This window comes from Anolis carolinensis, unplaced genomic scaffold (assembly GCF_035594765.1).
Source record: "Anolis carolinensis isolate JA03-04 unplaced genomic scaffold, rAnoCar3.1.pri scaffold_8, whole genome shotgun sequence".
In the NCBI taxonomy this organism is placed as follows: domain Eukaryota; kingdom Metazoa; phylum Chordata; class Lepidosauria; order Squamata; family Dactyloidae; genus Anolis; species Anolis carolinensis.
In genome coordinates, this window is record NW_026943819.1 from 15,892,875 (window position 1) to 15,913,041 (window position 20,167).

General features: G+C 41.6%; 2 protein-coding genes across 7 annotated transcripts in view; one reads left to right on the forward strand and one right to left on the reverse strand.

Moving 5' to 3' along the window:
* The window catches only part of pknox2 (PBX/knotted 1 homeobox 2), a 345,146-nt gene that overhangs the window by 151,464 nt on the left and 173,515 nt on the right, over window positions 1-20,167 (reverse strand). For 5 of the 6 annotated variants that reach the window (XM_062961013.1, XM_062961014.1, XM_016996784.2 and 2 more), the window contains one exon: window positions 13,681-13,899. The exons of the other annotated variant lie outside the window; for it this stretch is intronic. The gene's annotated coding sequence lies outside the window, so the exon portion shown is untranslated. The remainder of the gene's footprint in view (window positions 1-13,680; window positions 13,900-20,167) is intronic. 6 annotated transcript variants of the gene reach the window in all.
* LOC107983346 (guanine nucleotide-binding protein G(I)/G(S)/G(O) subunit gamma-5-like) lies at window positions 2,978-3,507 on the forward strand. Its single transcript, XM_062961240.1, has 2 exons — window positions 2,978-3,004; window positions 3,086-3,507. Exons 1-2 carry the CDS (start codon window positions 2,978-2,980, stop codon window positions 3,242-3,244), a joined length of 186 nt encoding a protein of 61 aa, XP_062817310.1. The 3' UTR covers window positions 3,245-3,507.

Below are 20,167 nucleotides of genomic sequence, written 5' to 3' on the forward strand. Positions count from 1 at the left end.
GGGCTTCCCTGTTATCGCTGTCAGAGTTTGCCTACAACAATGGGGTCCAGGCTTCTACTAAAGAAACGCCGTTCTTTGCAAACTACGGCTTCCATCCACGTTTCTTTCCCCCTGTCATTGAAACCTCAGAAGTTCCCGCAGCAGAGGACTGGCTGCAGGAACTCACAGCGGTGCAACAACTCTTGCTCCAGCAATTAAACCAAGCCAAGGAGGACTATAAACGTCACGCGGACAAACATCGCCAGCCGGGCCCCGAAATCAAGGTAGGAGACCGGGTTCTTCTGTCCACTCGCTTTTTGCCCTCCCATCGCCCTTGCCGGAAGTTAGATGCCCGTTTCATTGGCCCCTATCCAGGGGTGGCGCAACTTAACCCCGTGACTTTCAAACTCCAACTTCCGCGTTCAATGCGCATTCATCCAGTGTTCCACCGCTCCCTGCTCCTTCCGGCGGATGGTGTGCGCCCTGATACAGACCGGCCGGCCCCCCCTCCTGTTTTGATGAATGGGGAGGAGGAGTTCGAGGTTGAGGACATTTTGGATTCTCGCTTTCACCGCCGCCGCCTACAATATCTCATTGACTGGGTGGGTTTTGGCCCCGAGGAACGCTCTTGGGAAGACGCTTCCACAGTCCATGCTCCTGATCTAACCCGCCGCTTCCATCAGACCTATCCCGCCAAGCCGCGGCCTCGCGCCTCGGGGAGAGAGTCCCGGTTTGAGAGGGGGCTTGAGGAGGGGGATAGTGTGATGAGTCATGGGCCATGTAGTCCCGTTCATGGCACTGTAGTCCCAGATGAAGAGGAGAACTTGGGTTTTTCACCGTCTCAGTCAGAATTGGAACCTTCCCAGCCAGATTTGGGAACCTTGCACCTGCAAGAGATTTGTCTTCCAGAAATCTGTCAAACAAGCCCTGAGTCTAAATCTCCTGTGTTTTCTCGCCACGAGTTTTGTAAACAACAGAGAGGAGTTCAAGCGGCCTCTCGTAGGAGTGCTAGGATAGCTGCTAAGAATTCAGCTGATTAAGCCTGCTTTCCATGGGAAACCTTAAGGAGTCATGCATCTGGACTCAGAGATTAGCTTTCGTTTCTGGTTCCCCAGAGAACTGCTCTTTGGTGGGAAAACTAGACCCTATTTAGGTGTTTTACCCACAAAGGGGTTTTGCGGAGTCAATTCGTCAGCTACTGGAGTAAGTTGTGTGTGGACAGCGCGCTCCGTTTCCAAGCCTCGTTCCTGTTTCAAGCCTTGTTCCTGATTCCAAGCCTTCGCTCCGTTTCCAAGCCTTCGTTCCCGTTTCCAGCCTTGTTTACCTCCACGGACCTTGCCTTGTTTTCCGGATTTTGCCAAGTAATTCCACGGATCTTGTTCTCGCTCCTCGTTCCTTGTTGCCTTGTATTAAGCCTTGTTTCAAGTTATTTCCTAGCCTTGCTCAAGTTCAAGGACTAAAGGACCTTGTCATCTCCCCTCACTTTGCCTGGCAAAGTGAGTGTTTCGGTTATTGGATTACAACTTTGGACCTTAATATTTTATATTGGACATTGTTTCTTTGGACTAATTTTGACCTTTCCTGAAAGGTCTACTTCTGAACTATTTCATACACTTGCTTTTATTAACTTTACATATTTCCTTAATAAAGATATTAGATAGATTCTGGCCTCTGTGTATGGTTATTGGTGCTCTGCAGCCTGGGTCGTGACATCTACAGAGATGTTGCCTCCCAGCTATCACATCTGGGTGTCCCCTGGGCAACGTCTCTGTAGATGGCCAATTCTCTCATACTAGAAGCAACTCGCAGTATGTTCTCAAATTGCTTCTGACACAATAAGAAAAACACCTTATTGTAAGAATAGGAACTCAACCCAATAACCCAGTAGTAGCAGAAAGGGCTACCAAATCAATATTCAAAGCTGCTTTGTAAAAGCAAACAAACAGAAAACCGTGTACTGCTGCTGGCAAGAATATACTACCCCAATGAGCTTATACATTTTAGTCGTGAGTAAATCCATCAGTGAGCTGGGTGTTAGCAAAGAAGGACAATGAGGTGAAGGGTGGGAGGGGGGAAATTTCCTATTCAATCACATTTCACGAAGGTGGAATGGATGTTGGAGAATTCTTGGGGACATCTGGAAAGCGTTAATTTTATGGCATGTTTCATATCGCAGGCAGGTACTTTGAACTGAAACCTGGTAGCAATCCTGCAATTCCCCCTGGGTGGGCGGTCGTTCAGTTCGTTCAACCTACACTGCCATCAACATGATAAAAAGGCTAGGGACACAGAAATGACAAATGCCAAGCACAGCTTTTTGCCCCTGGGGAAGGATTTTTTTTTTAAAAAAAACACAAACAAATTAAAATGAAACAACAACAAAAAGTATTTAAGTGTTTCAGGTTCTCCTGCTGCCTCCACTGCCTATATCACGCCATGAGCTGCTCCATCACAAATTGTAAATGACTCGGATACATTAAAGGGCTTAGCAGCTGCTAAGAACAAAAACTTCTGGAGATTCATTTGTTTTATGAATGAGAAATCAGTCAAGGATGTGAAGTATGTCTATAAGAATGCAAGAAGACCATTCCTGGACTGGATCAAATTCTGGTGAGAAAATTGTTCTGTTGTCCTTTGTAACCATCTGGTCTATAAAGTTCTATGTTCCTTCATTCACAATGTGTTGAAGATATTTACTAGCAGAGTCAAAACTTTACTTCTTTACTTCCTAGTCATTGTCTTTAAATCTTTACTCCCTAGTCATTGTCTTTACAGCTCAGAGCACATGCGAACAACATCATGGGGAGACCCACTGGGAATGAGCCCCCCTCCAACCCACACACTAATTTACCCCTGGTAGAATCCTAATGTGTGCAACCACCAGTCAACACAACCCATGGTGTTGAGTTCTCCATGACAGCATCTACCATCTCCTGTAGATGGGAGTGTTAATGTGAAAACATTGGCATGCTGGCAGATGCTACAAGTTACAGTGGTGATGCATAACCACATTCCAGCTTTGTTAGTGAGTTTGCTTTGGTTTCTCATTCTTGATTCTCCACAGTTGTTTTCCAAGAGTTATTATCCACACACCGCCAGGCGGTAGAATCAAAACGATGTCCTCTCTCAAAGGAAGGAGGTTTCACAAGCTGCAGCTGATTTGAAGCAGTTTTGTCTGCAGAATGTACATCATGATCCTTTATTAACAGGGGTGTCTTCAAGTACAAATCCATTTAGACCACAGAAAGTCTGCTCATTTCTCTGACTTTGTGAAATATATGGCTACTTTTCATAACTTTCTTACAACTTTCCCTAACTATATACACGATATCTGTCGAAGCAAAGCGAAGCAACTGGGAACACGTACTGAAACTTTGCATCATTGTGCCAATTTAGATCTAGGAATACTTTTACTGTTGTCAAACTCTTACAATCTACCTCTCTGAACAAACTGTATGCTTGCTACAATAACTTCTGTATCATGAGGGAATCGATTTTATATACAAGCAATAAAGATTGCCTTAATCACTTTCCAAAAAACAAAACTATGTCCACAAAGTGCTGTCTTTTGAAGCTCTCTCTCTCTCTCTCTCTCTCTCTCTCTCACACACACACACACACACACACACACACACACACACACATATATATATATATAGTTCTCTATTTTACTGTCTGGTCTTATGGAGAAATTCTGTTACCTGGGATTTCCAGTGTTTAAAAGATGTAAAATATCTCCAAACATTAATGCTGGCTTCCCAGTGACAAAGGACTCTTGCCACACCCTGGACTCTACACAGATATATATTCTTTCCTTTCCTTACTTAATTTATCCATACCTTATAACCTCTGAGGATGCCTGCCATAGATGTGGGCGAAACGTCAGGAGAGAATACTTCTGGAACATGGCCACACAGCCCGAAAGACATACAACAACCCTGTGATCCCGGCCATGAAAGCCTTCGACTACACATATTTCCAAATTATTCACACGGCATTTAAATATGAATCCACTGCCACCGCAAACTTATGAGAAAGTGAGCATCTTGTATTAAAGGACTATCACCTCTGTTCTGCCTTTTATTTTACTTGAAAGGAAAATCATTTCCCATTTGATTACATAAAGAGGACACAAAAAAGGGGCACATAGAGAGTACTACACACACCCCGACATAGTTAGAAAGACAACCCCAGGTACTTCACCTACAAGCATTTCATTCAGTAGCTCATCAACCTCGCCACTAGATAGCAGTATAGCCACACATCCCTCGGACATTCTAGCCACGTCTCTGACAGATTAACAGTACTAACCCAATTTCCTGGAATACCCCAGGAGCACCTGGATAAAACTTTAAGATCTCCTACTGAGACAGAGCCCGAGCAAACTGTATATCAAGTGAGCTGGGGGCACAGGCCAGGAGCTTGACACATACTTCCAGTGGCTCTCCATACATCAGACTTTCTCCTGTAAAACATGATGAAGTGCTACAATCTGTTTCTACTCCATGTCAGAAACATCCTTAGATGAAGCTTGAAAACTGCCAGCCCAAGTCCCAAGGAAAGGATGAGAGCACTTTATCGTATCAGACGGGACCTAGGAGTCTTATTAGACCACAAGCTGAACATGAGTAAACAGTGTTGCATGGCAGCCAAAAAGGCCCACCCCATGATCGTTCCAAATCCAACAATGTTCCGTATTCTTATTTGGTGTGATAGGTCTCTTCTGCTTCTGTGCTGCCTTGCCAACAGTAAAGCAACCTCAGGGAGATGGTCTTTGTGATCTCATACAATTTGATGATTCTATGATATTTATTTATTTATTTACAGTATTTATATTCCGCCCTTCTCACCCCGAAGGGGACTCAGGGCGGATCACATTATGTACATATAGGGCAAACATTCAATGCCCATAAACACATCAAACCGAGACAGAGACAACAGACAGACAGACGCAGAGGCAATTTAACCTTCTCCTGAGGGGATGTTCCATTCTGGCCACAGGGGGGAGCAGCTGCTTCATCATCCACTCTGATGGAACTTCCTCACTTCCTCATTCCAATGTTGTAAATTAGTTAAACTTGCCTCCCCACTTTTTGTAAGTGGTACCTTATTTCCTACTTGATAGATGCAACTATCTTTCGGGTTGCTAGGTCAGCAACGAGCAGGGGCTATATTTTATTTTTAATTGACGGGTGCTCACCCCGCCACAGGCTGGCCTCGAACTCATGACCTCATGGTCAGAGTGATTTATTGCAGCAGCTGTTTACCAGCCTGCACCACAGCCTGGTGCATCCTAGGTGATTCTAGGATGATGTCAGCAAAATCCTCTTTTGAATGCTAGCAGAGCATAAATCTCCACCGGAATACCTATGCTGCTGGTCCAGAGGGTAAAAGTAGTGCTTTCTTCTCCGGGTGCAAATGGACAGCAGGGCACTCTCAACTTAATGGCCATGGGGTGCACCTGGCTGTCATCTCGGTGCTGTTGTGCCCTTTGGGGAGGGAGCACTCCTGAGAGATGTCCCTCCAGTCTCTGTTTAAAAACCTCCAAAGAAGGAGCTCCCTCCCCTCTCTCGGGCAATGTATTCCACTGTCAAACCATCTGAATCCATTGCTCCATGTCTTGGAGTCTGGAGCAGCAGATATTTAAACATGGCTATCGTGTTATACATTCCTCCAGAGGCTATTGGACCACAACTGCCATTTGGACACTAACTAATATGGTGAAAAGTGAGGAATGATGGGAGTTGCCATCCCGATTTCTGTTCTAGCACTTGAAATCTGTATGTAAGCATTAGAAGGTATCTAATTAAAACAGTTACTTGTAATACATTCTCTTTCACTGTAACATAGGCCCCTTCTACACTGCCATATAAAATCCAGATTATCTACTCTGAACTGGATTATATGGCAGTAGGTAAAGGTAAAGGTTTCCCCTGACGTTAAGTCCAGTCATGTCTGACTCTGGGGGTTGGTGCTCATCTCCATTTCTAAGCCGGCGAGCCGGCGTTGTCCATAGACACCTCCAAGGTCATGTGGCCAGCATGACTGCATGGAGCGCCGTTACCTTCCCACCGGAGCGGTACCTATTGATCTACTCACATTGGCATGTTTTCGAACTGCTAGGTTGGTAGGAGCTGGAGCTAACAGCGGCTGCTCCCGCTGCTCCCGGGGTTTGAACTCGTGTAGACTCATATAACCCAGTTCAGATAATGTGGAATATCTGCTTTGATAATCTGGATTATATGGCAGTGTAGAAGGAGCCTAAAACATAGCCAACTAAGGATGACTTCACTCCTTTTGTAGTGTAAATTTAATTTTAATATGACAAATAAATGTGTAATTGCTTTTATCTTCATGCGGGTATAATAGAGAAGAAATAGCTGCCCTATGATGCTGCTTTATATTCTGGGACGACAATGAGGTACACAGGAAAAAAGGATGATTTGTATTAGCGTTCTATTTCTATGAGCATTGAATGTTTTTCAAAAGTACTTAGAAGAATCTATTTGACGTATTTGGAGAAATGCAAGTACACTGTGAACTTTTTAAAAAGTTCATGCATAATGACAACTAATTACTTTTTTGACTTTGGAACTGTAACTGCAGTTACTTCTTATAGTCTAATTTTTTAAAGTCCCTGACAAGATCTGTTGAGATAAAGGGGAGCCCTGTGACGCTGCATGCATGCTCTTGAATTGGCCCCATTCATTCTAATTCAGCCGCAAAGGAGAATTGCCCAATGTTTCTTTAGGCACAATCTGTTATGGCAACCAAGAGGAGGGGAAAGGACTGAAACATAAAATCCTGATAAATCAGATCACAGCTTGATGCTCACTAATTACCCAGTAATACTATTTATACGCTAACTGGCACTCTCTGAAACGAAGCTTCTACTAAGGGAGGTCCACATCAATATTAATGCCGCTGCTCTCATGTTAATACCCTGCATCGCAAAGAGACAAAGACGCACGTTCGTTCAGGCAAAATGGGGAAGGGGAGGCAGAAAAAATATATTTCTAAGTTCCGAGAAACACGCACATACACAAAGGCTAGATAAGGGAAAGAATGAAGAGGAGGGAAAAAAGAAAGGGCAAAGCAAGTTGTGTAAAAAACTATTGTGATTAACTCTCTCAATTCAGTCTAGTTTTGTTTTTTAATCAATTCAAATAGAAAGAAAGATCAGAACAAAACCAAATCAGGCCAAGAAATCAACCCAGAGTTGGAGAGGTGACATGAGGGGGGCATTCTGTCCACAGGGATGTTTGGCAAATTTTAGGTAATTTTAAATACTGTATACAAAACTTACTACCATTGACTAAGTGCTACTACAAAAGGCTTTCAATCAGGGACAAGGAATGTGGGGTTCCCCTAGAAGGTGGCTATGCTTAATGGAAGATGTAGGTTCCATCTAAAAGATCTCAGCCGGCATTTGGAAATAATAATAATAATAATAATAATAATAATAATTGATGTTGCCATCCCAGGTGACAGTCGCATTGATGAAAAACAACAGGAAAAACTCAACCGCTATCAGGACCTCAAGTTTGAACTTCAAAGACTCTGGCAGAAACCAGTACAGGTGGTCCCGGTGGTGATTGGCACATTGGGTGCCGTGCCAAAAGATCTCAGCCGGCATTTGGAAACAATAGACATTGACAAAATTACGATCTGCCAACTGCAAAAGGCCACCCTGCTGGGATCTGCGCACATCATCCGAACATACATCACACAGTCCTAGACACTTGGGAAGTGTTCGACTTGTGATTTTGTGATACGAAATTCAGCATTGTCCATCTTGTTCGCTGTGTCATAATAAAATAATAATAATAATACTTTATTTATACTCCGCTCCATCTCCCGAAGGACTCGGGGCAGTTTACACTGGGACAAGCCCAAAACAGTATTAAATCAATAAAAACATTAACACAATAAAATCACAGTATAATAAAACATCTTACAAAAGTTAAAATAACTTAAAACATAGACAGTAACCCCAATCAGTAGTCAAGCACCATATTATTATTATTATTATTATTATTATTATTATTATTATTATTATTATTCCCACAAGGATGGTAAAATGTCAAAACACCAAGGCGTCCCCTGGGCAACAGCCTTCCAGACGGCCAATGCTCTCACACCAGAAGTGACTTGCAGTCAGTGTAGATGAACGTGTCCATAGTCCAAACAGTATTTGGAGACCTACGTGTTCCTGCTTGAAACATAGATTAGACAAATTCAAAACAGCATGTGATGACTATGGGCAGTAATCTACACTGACAAGTGAAGCAGGTTCGATCTGGCAACCCAAATGCTAGATCGAGTCTAACTGGCAGCCCAAAAGGAGCTCCTTGAGTCACATCAGGGACTCTCCTCTGCCCAGCTGTGCTGAACATAGGGCCAGCCTTGCCATTAGACAGTGTGAAATAATGTCTTCAAATGACAAATGTTGTGGGACTATCTGTTGACCTTCTACCCTTTTCCCCATCAGTGTATGCCATTGAGCTTAAAATGCCTCAGGTAAGGTGAAGTACTACACTGATGAATGTAGTTACTAGCAGAGTTGGTTTCTATTAAGTAGAACGAAGAGGATTGGCATCTTGTCCTTCTCCTCATGCAACAAAATGTGTTTTGCTTGCCCTGATGTATGTACCTTATTGTGAAATCTTTTGACCAAATTAATAAACTGAAACAGAATATTCTTCAACTTGTGGCGCTAAGTTACAACATGCTTGCACATGCAGGATAGTATGGTGACAAATAACAGTGATTGGGAAATTACAACCAGCTCTGGAGAGCTTTTGCTTTCAAATCCTGATGACTTCAGTATGGGTAGTTTAGAAACATAAATGTTCATTCACCTTTTTCAATGGTGGATTACAACAGCCTTGAAAAATTATAATGGATTTTGACGTTCAAAAGATGCCAGAATCATCTGCATGCAAATCATTCTTACTGTCTCAAAAACGAATAAATCAGCACTTAAGTGGTTTCCCCCAACCCTTCTGGTTGTTATGAAGTTTAGCAAGAGGTGGACTGTAAAGTAGTTGGTGATGTACGAAGTCAGGTCGAAGTTTGCGCATGCCTGCTTTAGAAGCCATTGCCTCCTTCTGCCAAATGGTAGGGCTACTCCCAACTTCAGAAATCAATCTCATCTGTGCTCATTTTACACCTATTCATTCCTATGCTTGTTCTATTGCTTCAAGCCATAAGTAAAGGGAATGGTTTCCCCTTGTCATTAAGTCTAGTCATGTCTAACTCTGAGGGTTGGTGCACATCTCCATTTCTAAGCCGGAGAGCTGGCATTATCCGTAGATGCCTCCTAGGTCATGTGGCCGGCATGACTGCATGAAGTGCCATTACCGTTCCACCAGAGCGATATCTATTGATCTACTCACATTTGCATGTTTTCAAACTTCTAGTGGTAGAAGCTGGGGATAACAATGGGAGCTCACCCTGTTCCCTGGATTCAAACCACTGACCTTTCGGTCAGCAAGTTCAGCAGCTCAGCGGTTTAACCCACTTCAAGCCATATGCTCACACACATTCATATTATTTTAAAATATATAAAGACACATCTTTGTACCCATTTTAGTCTAAACACTATACTTTACATACCGTATATACTCGAATATAAGCCGACCCGAATATAAGCTGAGGCATCTAATTTTACCACAAAACAACTGGGAAATCATTGACACAAGTATAAGCCGAGGGTGGGAAATTTCAGAAATAAAAATAGATACCAAATTTTTTACATTAATTGAGGTATCAATAGGTTAAATGTTTTTGAATATTTACGTAAAGCTCTAATTTAAGATAAGACTGTCTACCTCTGATTAAATCATTATTCCCATCTTCTTCAATGTAAATGTGCTTATGTATCCTTTTAATAATAATAAAGTAAAATAATACATGTAATAATAAATAGAGTAGAATAATAAATGTAATAATAATGATAAGATCAGAGTAAAATAATAAATGTATTATTAATAATAATAAAAATAGAGTAAAATAAATGTAATAATAGCAACAATAATAGAGTACAATAATAAATGTAATAATAATAGAGTAAAATAATAAATGTAATAATATCAATAATAATAGAGAAAAATAATAAATGTACCATATATATTCTCGAGTATAAGCTGACCCAAATATAAGCCAACCAGGATCCTCACCCGAGTATAAGCCGAGGGGGGCTTTTTTAGTCCTAAAAAAGGGGCTGAAAAACTAGGCTTATACTCGTGTATTTTAAAGTTGAGAGTAGTATCTCAAAACTAGGAGAAATGCAAAAATGGAAACACATGAAGCATTCTGGCCTATGTCCAGAAAATGTGTATTGTATCTGTTTATTTATAAAATACAGCCCCAAATGAAATCTTAAGCATCCTGAGCAGACAGTCTCCCATTCATTTTTATCCACTTATTCTTTTTCTTTGTATGTTTTCTGTCTCTTTGTGTTCCTTGCTCTCAATTTTATCTTGAATAGTAATTTTCTGAACTTTGAACAATTCTATATACGCTCGCCCAAGTGGTTTCTTCACTTTCTAGAAGAACTCCTGTGAGCAAAAGTGCTCTTTTGCATCAGATCTCCTGTTGTCCCTGGAATGATGAGCAATTTTACTCCTCTGAATTCTCTCTACTTCATCATAAACTATTTGTTCCAAATGCATTAAATATTTTGAGTGTGCCTCTCTGTTTTCAGAGTTAATGTCAATATGACATCCCTAATTTTATAGCCACAGAATTTGGGATTTTAAATATTGGTCAGCTGTGGTTTTGACTGTGTGTTTTTATGCAACCTCTTAGAGACCCTGGGTATAAATAAAAAATAATTGTGATGATAGCACCAACATTAATATGTAACTAAATAAAGCTTTCCTGGAAATAAAATTGCTAAAGTTTAACTAAGAAAGATGGGAGCATGACTTCACAATCTCCTCAAATAAAACCTTAAGCAAGCACAGAGTGGCAATACAGGATCACAATCAGAGAGTACGAAATGACAGGATTTGATAGAATGGCTATTTTGATCATAAAATTATACCAACATTGTAAGTGCAAACTGAAGGATGGCAGTTTCGAAAATTTGTGGCCATATAAGCCAATGTAGGGTTCTGGGAAAGGAATTCAGAATGTCTGTAAGCAAACCTGACAACTTCATCACCAAGCAAAAGATATGAAATAAACTGGATATGCTGTCATTTGTTATATATTCCATATTATCTGATTTGAACTGGATTGTTTGAGTCTACACTGCCATGAAAAAGGTACAGGTAAAGGTTTTCCCTTGATATTAAGTCTAGTAGTGTCTAACTCTGGAGGCTGGAGGTCATCTCTATTTCTTTTTTTTCTTTTTTTTAATATAATGTTTATTTATTTTCATTCATTCAAATATACATACATTGCAGGTGTTTGTTGCATACAGTGTAATACTTTCATCTATTAGTCTTTCATAATCATTTCTCAGACAATATATTTTCAATAAGAGGTCACAGGCTTCTATTTGTATAGTACATATAAAAATACTATACGTTCCAAATTTATATCCGTTTCCTCCTTGCCTTCAGTCTATTAGCTTCCTCTATGTACATTTTTAGATTAATTTTACACTGAAATGTTGGATCATTGGTTGCAATTCATTAACAAAGTTCTCTAAAGGTTCTCCTCTTAAGTGCATTGTTATTTTTGTCCATCATCTCCATTTCTAAGCCGAAGAGCTGGCATTGTCTGTAGACACCTCCAAGGTTACGTAGCCGGCATGACTACATGGAGCGCCATTACCTTCCTGCCAGAGTGGTAAATATTGATCTACTCTCATTTGCATGTGTTCGAACTGCTAGGTTGGCAGAAGCTGGGGCTAACGCAGGAGCTTATCCTGCTCCCCGGATTCAAACCGCCAAATTCAGCAACTCAACGGTTTAATCCGCTGCACCACCCGGGGCTCACATTGCCATGTAATCCAATTCAAAACAAATCATCTGAATTTTACATGGTAGTGTCGAAGGTGCCTCCCTCTTAGGAAAATGTGCACCCCTGTTCTTTTGGGCAAAGGAAATAATCAAACATGCTGTCAACAAATACAAGCACTAATGGGCATTTCTTTGGAAATGGATATAGATACTTCCAGGCCCTCACCCTCTTCCTTTTTCTTCATGTTCTCAAGCAACTGCAATTCGAATAGTTATGACGGGGTTAAAGGCTTAGGCGGCACATACACAACTTCACAACTTCACGAGTTTTGTTTTCTGCTCCTTTGTCAGCTAGAAGCATTCCCTCCATGTCCTGTTTACTTGACAGTGATGCTTACACGAGGAAACAAAAGCATGACCTCTTGCCAGAATGGCTTTGAGAGTCAAAGCAGTATAAACAAAAGGAACACCAGGCTGCACACTTCGGAGGGAGTTAAGAGTTCTCTCTCAGCAGCTTACTCAGGGTTCCAGCTGTTCTCACAGTTCACACATAGTTTTGAAGCCCCCTGGTCTCAGATTTAGGTGGGAGAATAGTTGGAAAATGAATTGGTGTAACCTCAGGACAGATTCACTTAACGGTTTTAGATCCTGCATGTATCTTTCAACATGTGGCATTTGGGCAGAGGCAGTCCCAATTAGTTTTCTGCTGTTCTCTTTTTTCAGCTGCTTTTAAAATGCCCTAGTTTCTCTTTCCTCCTCCCACTGTCCTTCTTTATCGTCAGCTTGCTTCAATTTCTGCAGACTAAATTCAAAATGCAAAACACTATGCAGTCAATGAATTCACCATCTGGTTCTTCCACCATCTACCTGAATATCATTATGGGTGCTTTGCAGACTCCAACAAGAACCAACACAACTTACAACTGTGGCCGTCTAGCATTTTCTTGGACCACAACTCCCATCAGTTCTCTGCAGACCAGTAAATGCTCAGAGATGGTGTAGTTGCAGTCCAACAAATATCTGGAGGGTCACACGTTGTTCAGGGCAGCTTATTTCCCAAGTGTCTAGGACTATGTGATGTATGTTCAGATGATGTGCACAGATCCCAGTAGGGTGGCCTTTTGCAGTTGGCAGATCGTGATTTTGTCAATGTCTATTGTTTCCAAATGCCGGCTGAGATCTTTTGGCACGGCACCCAGTGTGCCCATCACCACCGGGACCACCTGCACTGGTTTCTGCCAGAGTCTTTGAAGTTCAATCTTGAGGTCCTGATAGTGGCTGAGTTTTTCCTGTTGTTTTTCGTCAATGCAACTGTCACTTGGAATGGCAACATCAATAATTCAAACCTTTTTCCTTTCCACAACTGTGATGTCTGGTGTGTTTATTATTATTATTATTATTATTATTATTATTATTATTATTATTATTATTATTTGTAGTGTATTTTTGCCTACAAAAAGGCTCCTATAAAGGCAAGAAAACACACAGGCGCAGACTCACACTTAAGCAGAGGCTGCTGCACAGCTATAAAACTGAACAGGCATTAACCCAGTCTGAAAAAAAGGAAAAAAAAAGAGGACTTCACATCAGTCTTTTTATGTCTGGATCTCCTGATGCTTAATTGGGAGTATTATTAATTGGGGTCATAAAATGGTTAAGTTTCTAGTTCAGGTGCAAATAGGAAGAGCAGGATCTTTCTAAATTATTAGTTCTATAAAAGTGGTTGATGATACTATTACTTTTCACTCCTGAGCACATTAACGAAGACTCAGCTGAAGATTCTTACCTGAAGCGTACTTTTAAATGGATTGTTCTTCAGCTGGCAAGAGGTAGTAATGGCAATCCCTCGGAACACAGTGGTGGCCCAGATGCAGCCCAGTGGATACGATGCAAAACTGATGTGCAGCTTGTCAAGTCTGAAAAATTGGACAGCTTGATGTGGACTGGAAACAACGTGGTGGACAGGATTTGAGTTCAAGCCACTCTTTACCATGGGAGAACAGATCTGGAAAACATCAAGGTCGAAATTCAGGGTTTATGTGATATAAAGCAAGGAGTCCAGGAGGTGCCTCAGCCTAACAACAAGAAAATTTCTTGGTGTCTTGGATTTTAGGCTTGTTCCTATTTATTTGGGTCACTGATTCAGAAAATTGCATTGGATAGATCGCATCAGCTCTAGTTTCTTAGATATAGTTATGTTTTCTATGGGCAAGCAGATGAAAACTGGTATATGGCATATGCTCGGTATCTCAAAAATTAGAGTTGATGGAGAAAAATTGTGGCATTTTTGGAATCAGCAGGTCAAATATATCCAAAAACAGGCACCAAAATGTGTGTTGGGCAGAGTTATGTGATGAAATACAGAAAGTTCCCTTTATGCAGTTTTACAAAGACAGGAACATATTTGCGTTGATGTGAGTTTTCCGGGCTATATGGCCATGTTCCAGAAGCATTCTCTCTTGATGTTTTGCCCACATCTATGGCAAGTATCTTCAGATGTTGTGACGTCTGTTGGAAATCAGGCAAGTGTTGGAAACTAGGCAATTCCAGACAAAAAACAAACAGTGCCAGTTAACACCTTCCAGCAAAGGATCCCCCCAGGCAGGAAGCAGCCAAGTTTTGAAACTGCAAGGCCATTCAATGCTAATCAAGGTGGCCAATTGCAACATTCACACTTGCCTCAAACAGACAAGAGTTCTTTCTCCCACCCTGGACATTATTTCACAGATATATAAACCTCACTTGCCTAGTTTCCAACAGATCTCACAACCTCTAAGGATTTTTTTTTGTGTCAGGAGTGACTTGAGAAACCTAAGGCACTTCTGGTGTGAGAAAATTGGCCATCTGCAAGGACGTTGCCCAGGGGATGCTCGGCTATTTTGATGTTTTTACCATCCTTGTGGGAGGCTTCTCTCATGTCCCCGCATGGAGCTGGAGCTGATAGAGGGAGCTCATCCTCACTCTCCCCAGGTTGGATTCAAACTGACAACTTTCAGGTCAGCCTTCAAGTCATCAGTCCTGCTGGCATAAGGGTTTAACCCACTGCATCCACCTCTGAGGATGCCTGCCATAGATGTGGGTGAAACGTCAGGGGAGAATGCTTCTGGAATATGGCCATACAGCCAGGAAAACTCACTGCAGCTCAGACCCTCTCTGCCCCATTCTCCCATCCTTCCCTTGGCCTTCTCTCTCAAAGGACAGAGGAAGAAACGCGGCACAAGTTCACCCCAGAGCCATTGAAGGAAAAAGGTTCAAGCCTATCAGGAGATCCCTATAAAAGCCAGAGTTTAAAAACTGCATGGGGAATATGGCAATTATCTCCTCTCACCACATTTCTCAGCCTTGACTGAGGTTTAATTAAAACCAAGTTAAAACACGCACGCACGCACACACACACAATCATTATTTCAGATATCACTCTGCTGCATTCCAAGATTTTTTTTCTCTGCAAAAAAAGGACAAAAAATAAAGCTTTTATCGCAGAGTTTTTAATTTACTGAGCGAACCTTCCAGCTCAGTTGGATATTATTCGCTCGTAATATTTCCTTTAAAGAAATATATATATAAATTAGCTAATCCTTCATAATCTCCTTGAGTTGCACCTAAAACACAGTTTCTTGCAAGTGACCTTTTCCGGAAAGGCTGTTTCTATGGCAACAGCATTGTTCAATTCAGTCAGGAACAAAATACTGCACCGGGGAGGGGAAATTCTTAATTTTGTGGCATTTGGTGACACATTTAATACCGACAACATATCAATGAGGGCAAAGCCGATATTCTTTAGTGTCTGTTTGATACGGCCAAACCAATGACCAATCTGGGCATCGCCTTCAAATTTATGGTATGAGCATGTATGCGTACAAATACAATTGGTTAATAGAGAGGATCACTATTATTACATTATGGACTAATCTGTTTCATTAGAGAGATCATAAAAAATCGGGCTCCAACCATTGGGCTCAGGATAACCTTTGGTTCAGATACTACATCTCTCTGGGTACAATTTCAGAGAATGTAATAAATATACAAGTTTTATAGTTCACATGGCTAAAGGCTACCAAAATCCAGCATCGTTTTCAAGTACCATACTTCAGGAATTTGTTATATATGGAACAGATTTCTCTTTAGTAGGAAATAGGTTGTTTGGGGTGCCTTTGCTAACAGATCGGGAAGCAATGTAAAAGATGAGAGGATCGGAGATCCCCAGTTCTTCGATGCCCTCATTATCAACACACTCCATCAACTACCTTGGAAAGTTGTTTTTACAAAGTAAGGACTCACAGTACAAATGTCTCATTTCAATTTCATACTTCTCATAATTAAGAAGCAATTAGAGACTTTCTGTGACTTTTTAATTGGACTGCCATTAATCTATAGGTCAAAACATATGTACAGTAGAGTGACAATGTTTACTCTATAATCTATACACATAATAAAAGTAAAAATATTGATGTATGTGTGTGGCTGGGGTGTCCACTGACACAGACAAGCTCCCACTTCCACAAAGAGAAAATTGCATTGGATAGGCCAAAGCTGTGACAGCTCCTGCCTTTGCTGTGGAGTTCCCCAGGGTGCTATCCTTTCGCCCCTGTTATTTAACATCTACGTCCGACCACTTTCTGGACTAGTGCAGAGCTTTGGCCTAGAGTGCTACCAGTATGCAGATGATACTCAGCTACTCTTGCGTCTCGAACCTGGGACAACCACGATTCCTGAGAACTTTAAGCTGTGTTTGGTAGCAGTAATGAGTTGGCTGTGAGCGAGTAGACTAAAAGTGAATCCTGCAAAAACTGAGATACTCTGGCCCGGCCAGCCACCAGAGTTAATCCAGTCACTGCCTGATTTTGATGGGGAAGTTCTGGTTCCGTCTGCTATTGTTAAAAGCCTTGGGGTTGTGTTGGACTCATCGCTGACAATGGAGGCCCAGATCACTGCCACAAGTAAGCAGGCCTTTTTTCATCTTCGCCAGGCAAGGAAATTGGCATCCTACCTTTCGACAGAAGCATTGGCAACGGTAATCTATGCAACAGTCACCACTAGGTTGGATTATTGTAACGCCTTATACGCCGGCCTTCCAAAGACAAAAACCCAGAAGATCCGAATGGTCCAAAATGCGGCGGCCAGGCTGCTAGCGGGATCATCTATAAGATCCCATATTACACCGATTCTGAAACAACTGCATTGGCTACCAATAGAACATTGGATCTCTTACAAGATACTGATCCTGACATTTAGAGCTCGAAATGGCCAAGGACCATTATATCTTAGGGACCACCTCATTCCTTTCTTCCATCAGTGGTCACCTCGATCCTCCCAGGAAAATCTCCTATACGTACTGGGCCCTAGGGAGGTACGCCTGGAAGCTACAAGGTGTAGAGCTTTTTCGACCTATGCTTCAATTCTGTGGAACTCATTGCCTCCATATGTTAGAGCAATGTCGGAGTTGCGACCTTTTGTAAAAGCGCTCAAGACTTGGCTGTTTGGTTGTGCATTTAAGTAAATCAGATCTAATTTGCCAAATAGTCACTGTTGAATGTTTTTATGTAGAATGTTTTTATATTGTGGAATGATATTTTAAATTGTAAGTCGCTCGGAGCACTCTGGTGGAGAGCGACTAATTAAGAAATAAAGTGAAGTGAAGAAGTGAAGAAGTGAAGAAGTGAAGTCTTTTGTAGGTAGTCCTGACATCCGTGTTGTCTCGGCACTATAAGAGGGTTTTGTGAGACTAGTCACTCTCATTGCAACGATGTAGTAATGGTGAGGCTGCGGACCATATTTTAGTTCTTGAGGACCACTGGTAATTCACAGACAACAGTTTGGGAACCACTACTCTAAAACAAGCATACAGTGTCAATATATCTGCCCAGGCATCTAGGGACGTCTATGCTCAAGGAACAGTGAATCCACTCCAGGTTTTAGTCTGAATCTTAAATGAATTGTCAAAGAGGCAGAATCCTATCTTCTAAGTAAATCCAGATTCCTCTGCCTCCACCCATTGTTTTGGTTTTCTTGTATTTGTTTTTAATCATCTTGCCCTTTGTTTTTCTCCCTTTCGATAACCCTTCATTTTTCCTTTTTCTTCTCACCTCTCTTCCATACTCCACTTCCTTTATGCCATTATTTCTTCTACATCACAGTTGCTTATTCCATTTTCTAGCTTTCAAGATCAGCAATGATCAGCATTGTGCTATGTCATGCAAAACAAGCCATACTAATTCATGTCCAAAAATAGTCAAAAGCTGGGAAACACTGAAGGCAAACAGCTGAAAAAGAAAAGGCCTTGCCCCTTTTGAACTTTGGTCTAAGCCAAAAGCAATGATCTCATTATGACACTAGTTAAGGAGATACAGTACGAGTACGAGTCAATGGTGAGTGTTGAGACATATTCTGAAAATGCATAAAACTGACTTCTAGTATGGTATGTTAGTGTCACAATAAAGGTGAAGGCTTCCCCTTGATATTAAGTCTAGTCGAGTCCAACTTTGGGGGGTGGTGCTCGTCTCCATTTCTAAGCCAAAGAGCTGGCGTTGTCCATAGATCCTCCTAGGTCATGTGGCCAGAGCATTTTTACCTTCCCTTCGAAGCAGTGCCCATTGATCTACTCACATTTGCATGTTTTCGAACCGCTAGGTTGGCAGAAGCTGGGGCTAACAACAGGAGCTCACCACATCACATGGATTTGAACTACTGATCAGGAAGCTCTGCAGCTTAGTGGTTTAATCCACTGCACCACCACAGCCCATATTTCAGCTTCACCATACCTCAAACTTTATCAAAATGCTTGTGTCTATGAACACTTAATGCACAGCTCGAATGTTTCTAATATTTTCTGTAGTTAGTATAAGAACTAAAGATGGAAAATTGATCTTGTAGACAGATAAGTAATTCAATGCAAAGTGTTACTTGCCACCTTCTCTGGGGAAGCAGAAATTTTCACACAGGCAAGTAGGAAATGTATCCCACGATCTGAGCTACTTGAGCCTTAACTTTGCAGATATCATAACACTACTGTTTTTTTTTCCAGCTGGAGAGCAAAAGGAGCTTTATGGGATATGTACAAGGAGGCTTCCTTCCTTCTTTCGATCTTCCACCTTTTCTCCAATACATTTAAGGTCCTTCTCACTTTATCCTCAGACCTACTCTGTGAGGTGGGTCAGGCAGAAAAGGACAGATGTTAAAACAGGGGACGCCTGGCTCGGTGAGTTTCATGGCTCATTGGAGGACTCAAAGTTGGATCTGCCAAGTCCCAGATTAACACTCTTAACTCCTATAACTGACTCTTAATAGCCTCAAGGTTTGTCAGGAGCAAGCTGTCATCCCTGAACACCATGGAGTAAGTTCAGTTCTCTCATTGCATTGAGCCACCCTGTTTGCAAGGACTTCATCTCTCTTATCTTCCCATTTCCCTGCAATTGAGAATAAAAAGTTGGGTCTTTTTCATGGGGCAGAATGAGGTGGGGGAAAAAACTGTACCACTTGGTTATGGATGGGATGATGAAAAATACCTCTTAGAATGCTTTCCTTCCCCAATATAAAAGAAATAGGAGCAGCAACTATTTTGCCAAAGGAACTAACTACACTATTTAGGAAAAATAAAACACCCAGTTTCCAGAGAGATCTAGGCTAACCACATCTCAGCCACACCAATGTTACACATTGTGACTAATAGGTTGTAAGCTTTGCCTGCAGCCACAAAGGTAAACCAAGCATCCCCCACTGCCACAACCACTTAGCTACTGAAGGAATCAGGAGAAGATTGGTTTACCAAACAGCAACACTTGGCTGTGTGTGTTCAGGGTACAACAGAAAATCCCCTTACTTCCCACCATGTTCTCCTTTTTTTCTACTGGAAGAGTTATTTATTTATTTACAGTATTTATATTCCGCCCTTCTCACTCCGAAGGGGACTCAGGACGGATCACATTATACACACACAGGGCAAACATTCAATGCCCATAAACACATCAAACAGAGACAGAGACAGACAGACGCAGAGGCAATTTAACCTTCTCCTGAGGGGATGTTCAATTCTGGCCACAGGGGGGAGCAGCTGCTTCATCATCCACTCTGACGGCACTTCCTCATTTCAAGTCGTAAATTAGTTAAACTTGCCTCCCCACTTTTATAAGTGGTACCTTATTTCCTACTTGATAGATGCAACTATCTTTCGGGTTGCTAGGTCAGCAACGAGCAGGGGCTATTTTTTTATTTTTTATTGATGAGTGCTCACCCTGCTGCGGGCTGGCTTCGAACTCATGACCTCATGGTCTGAG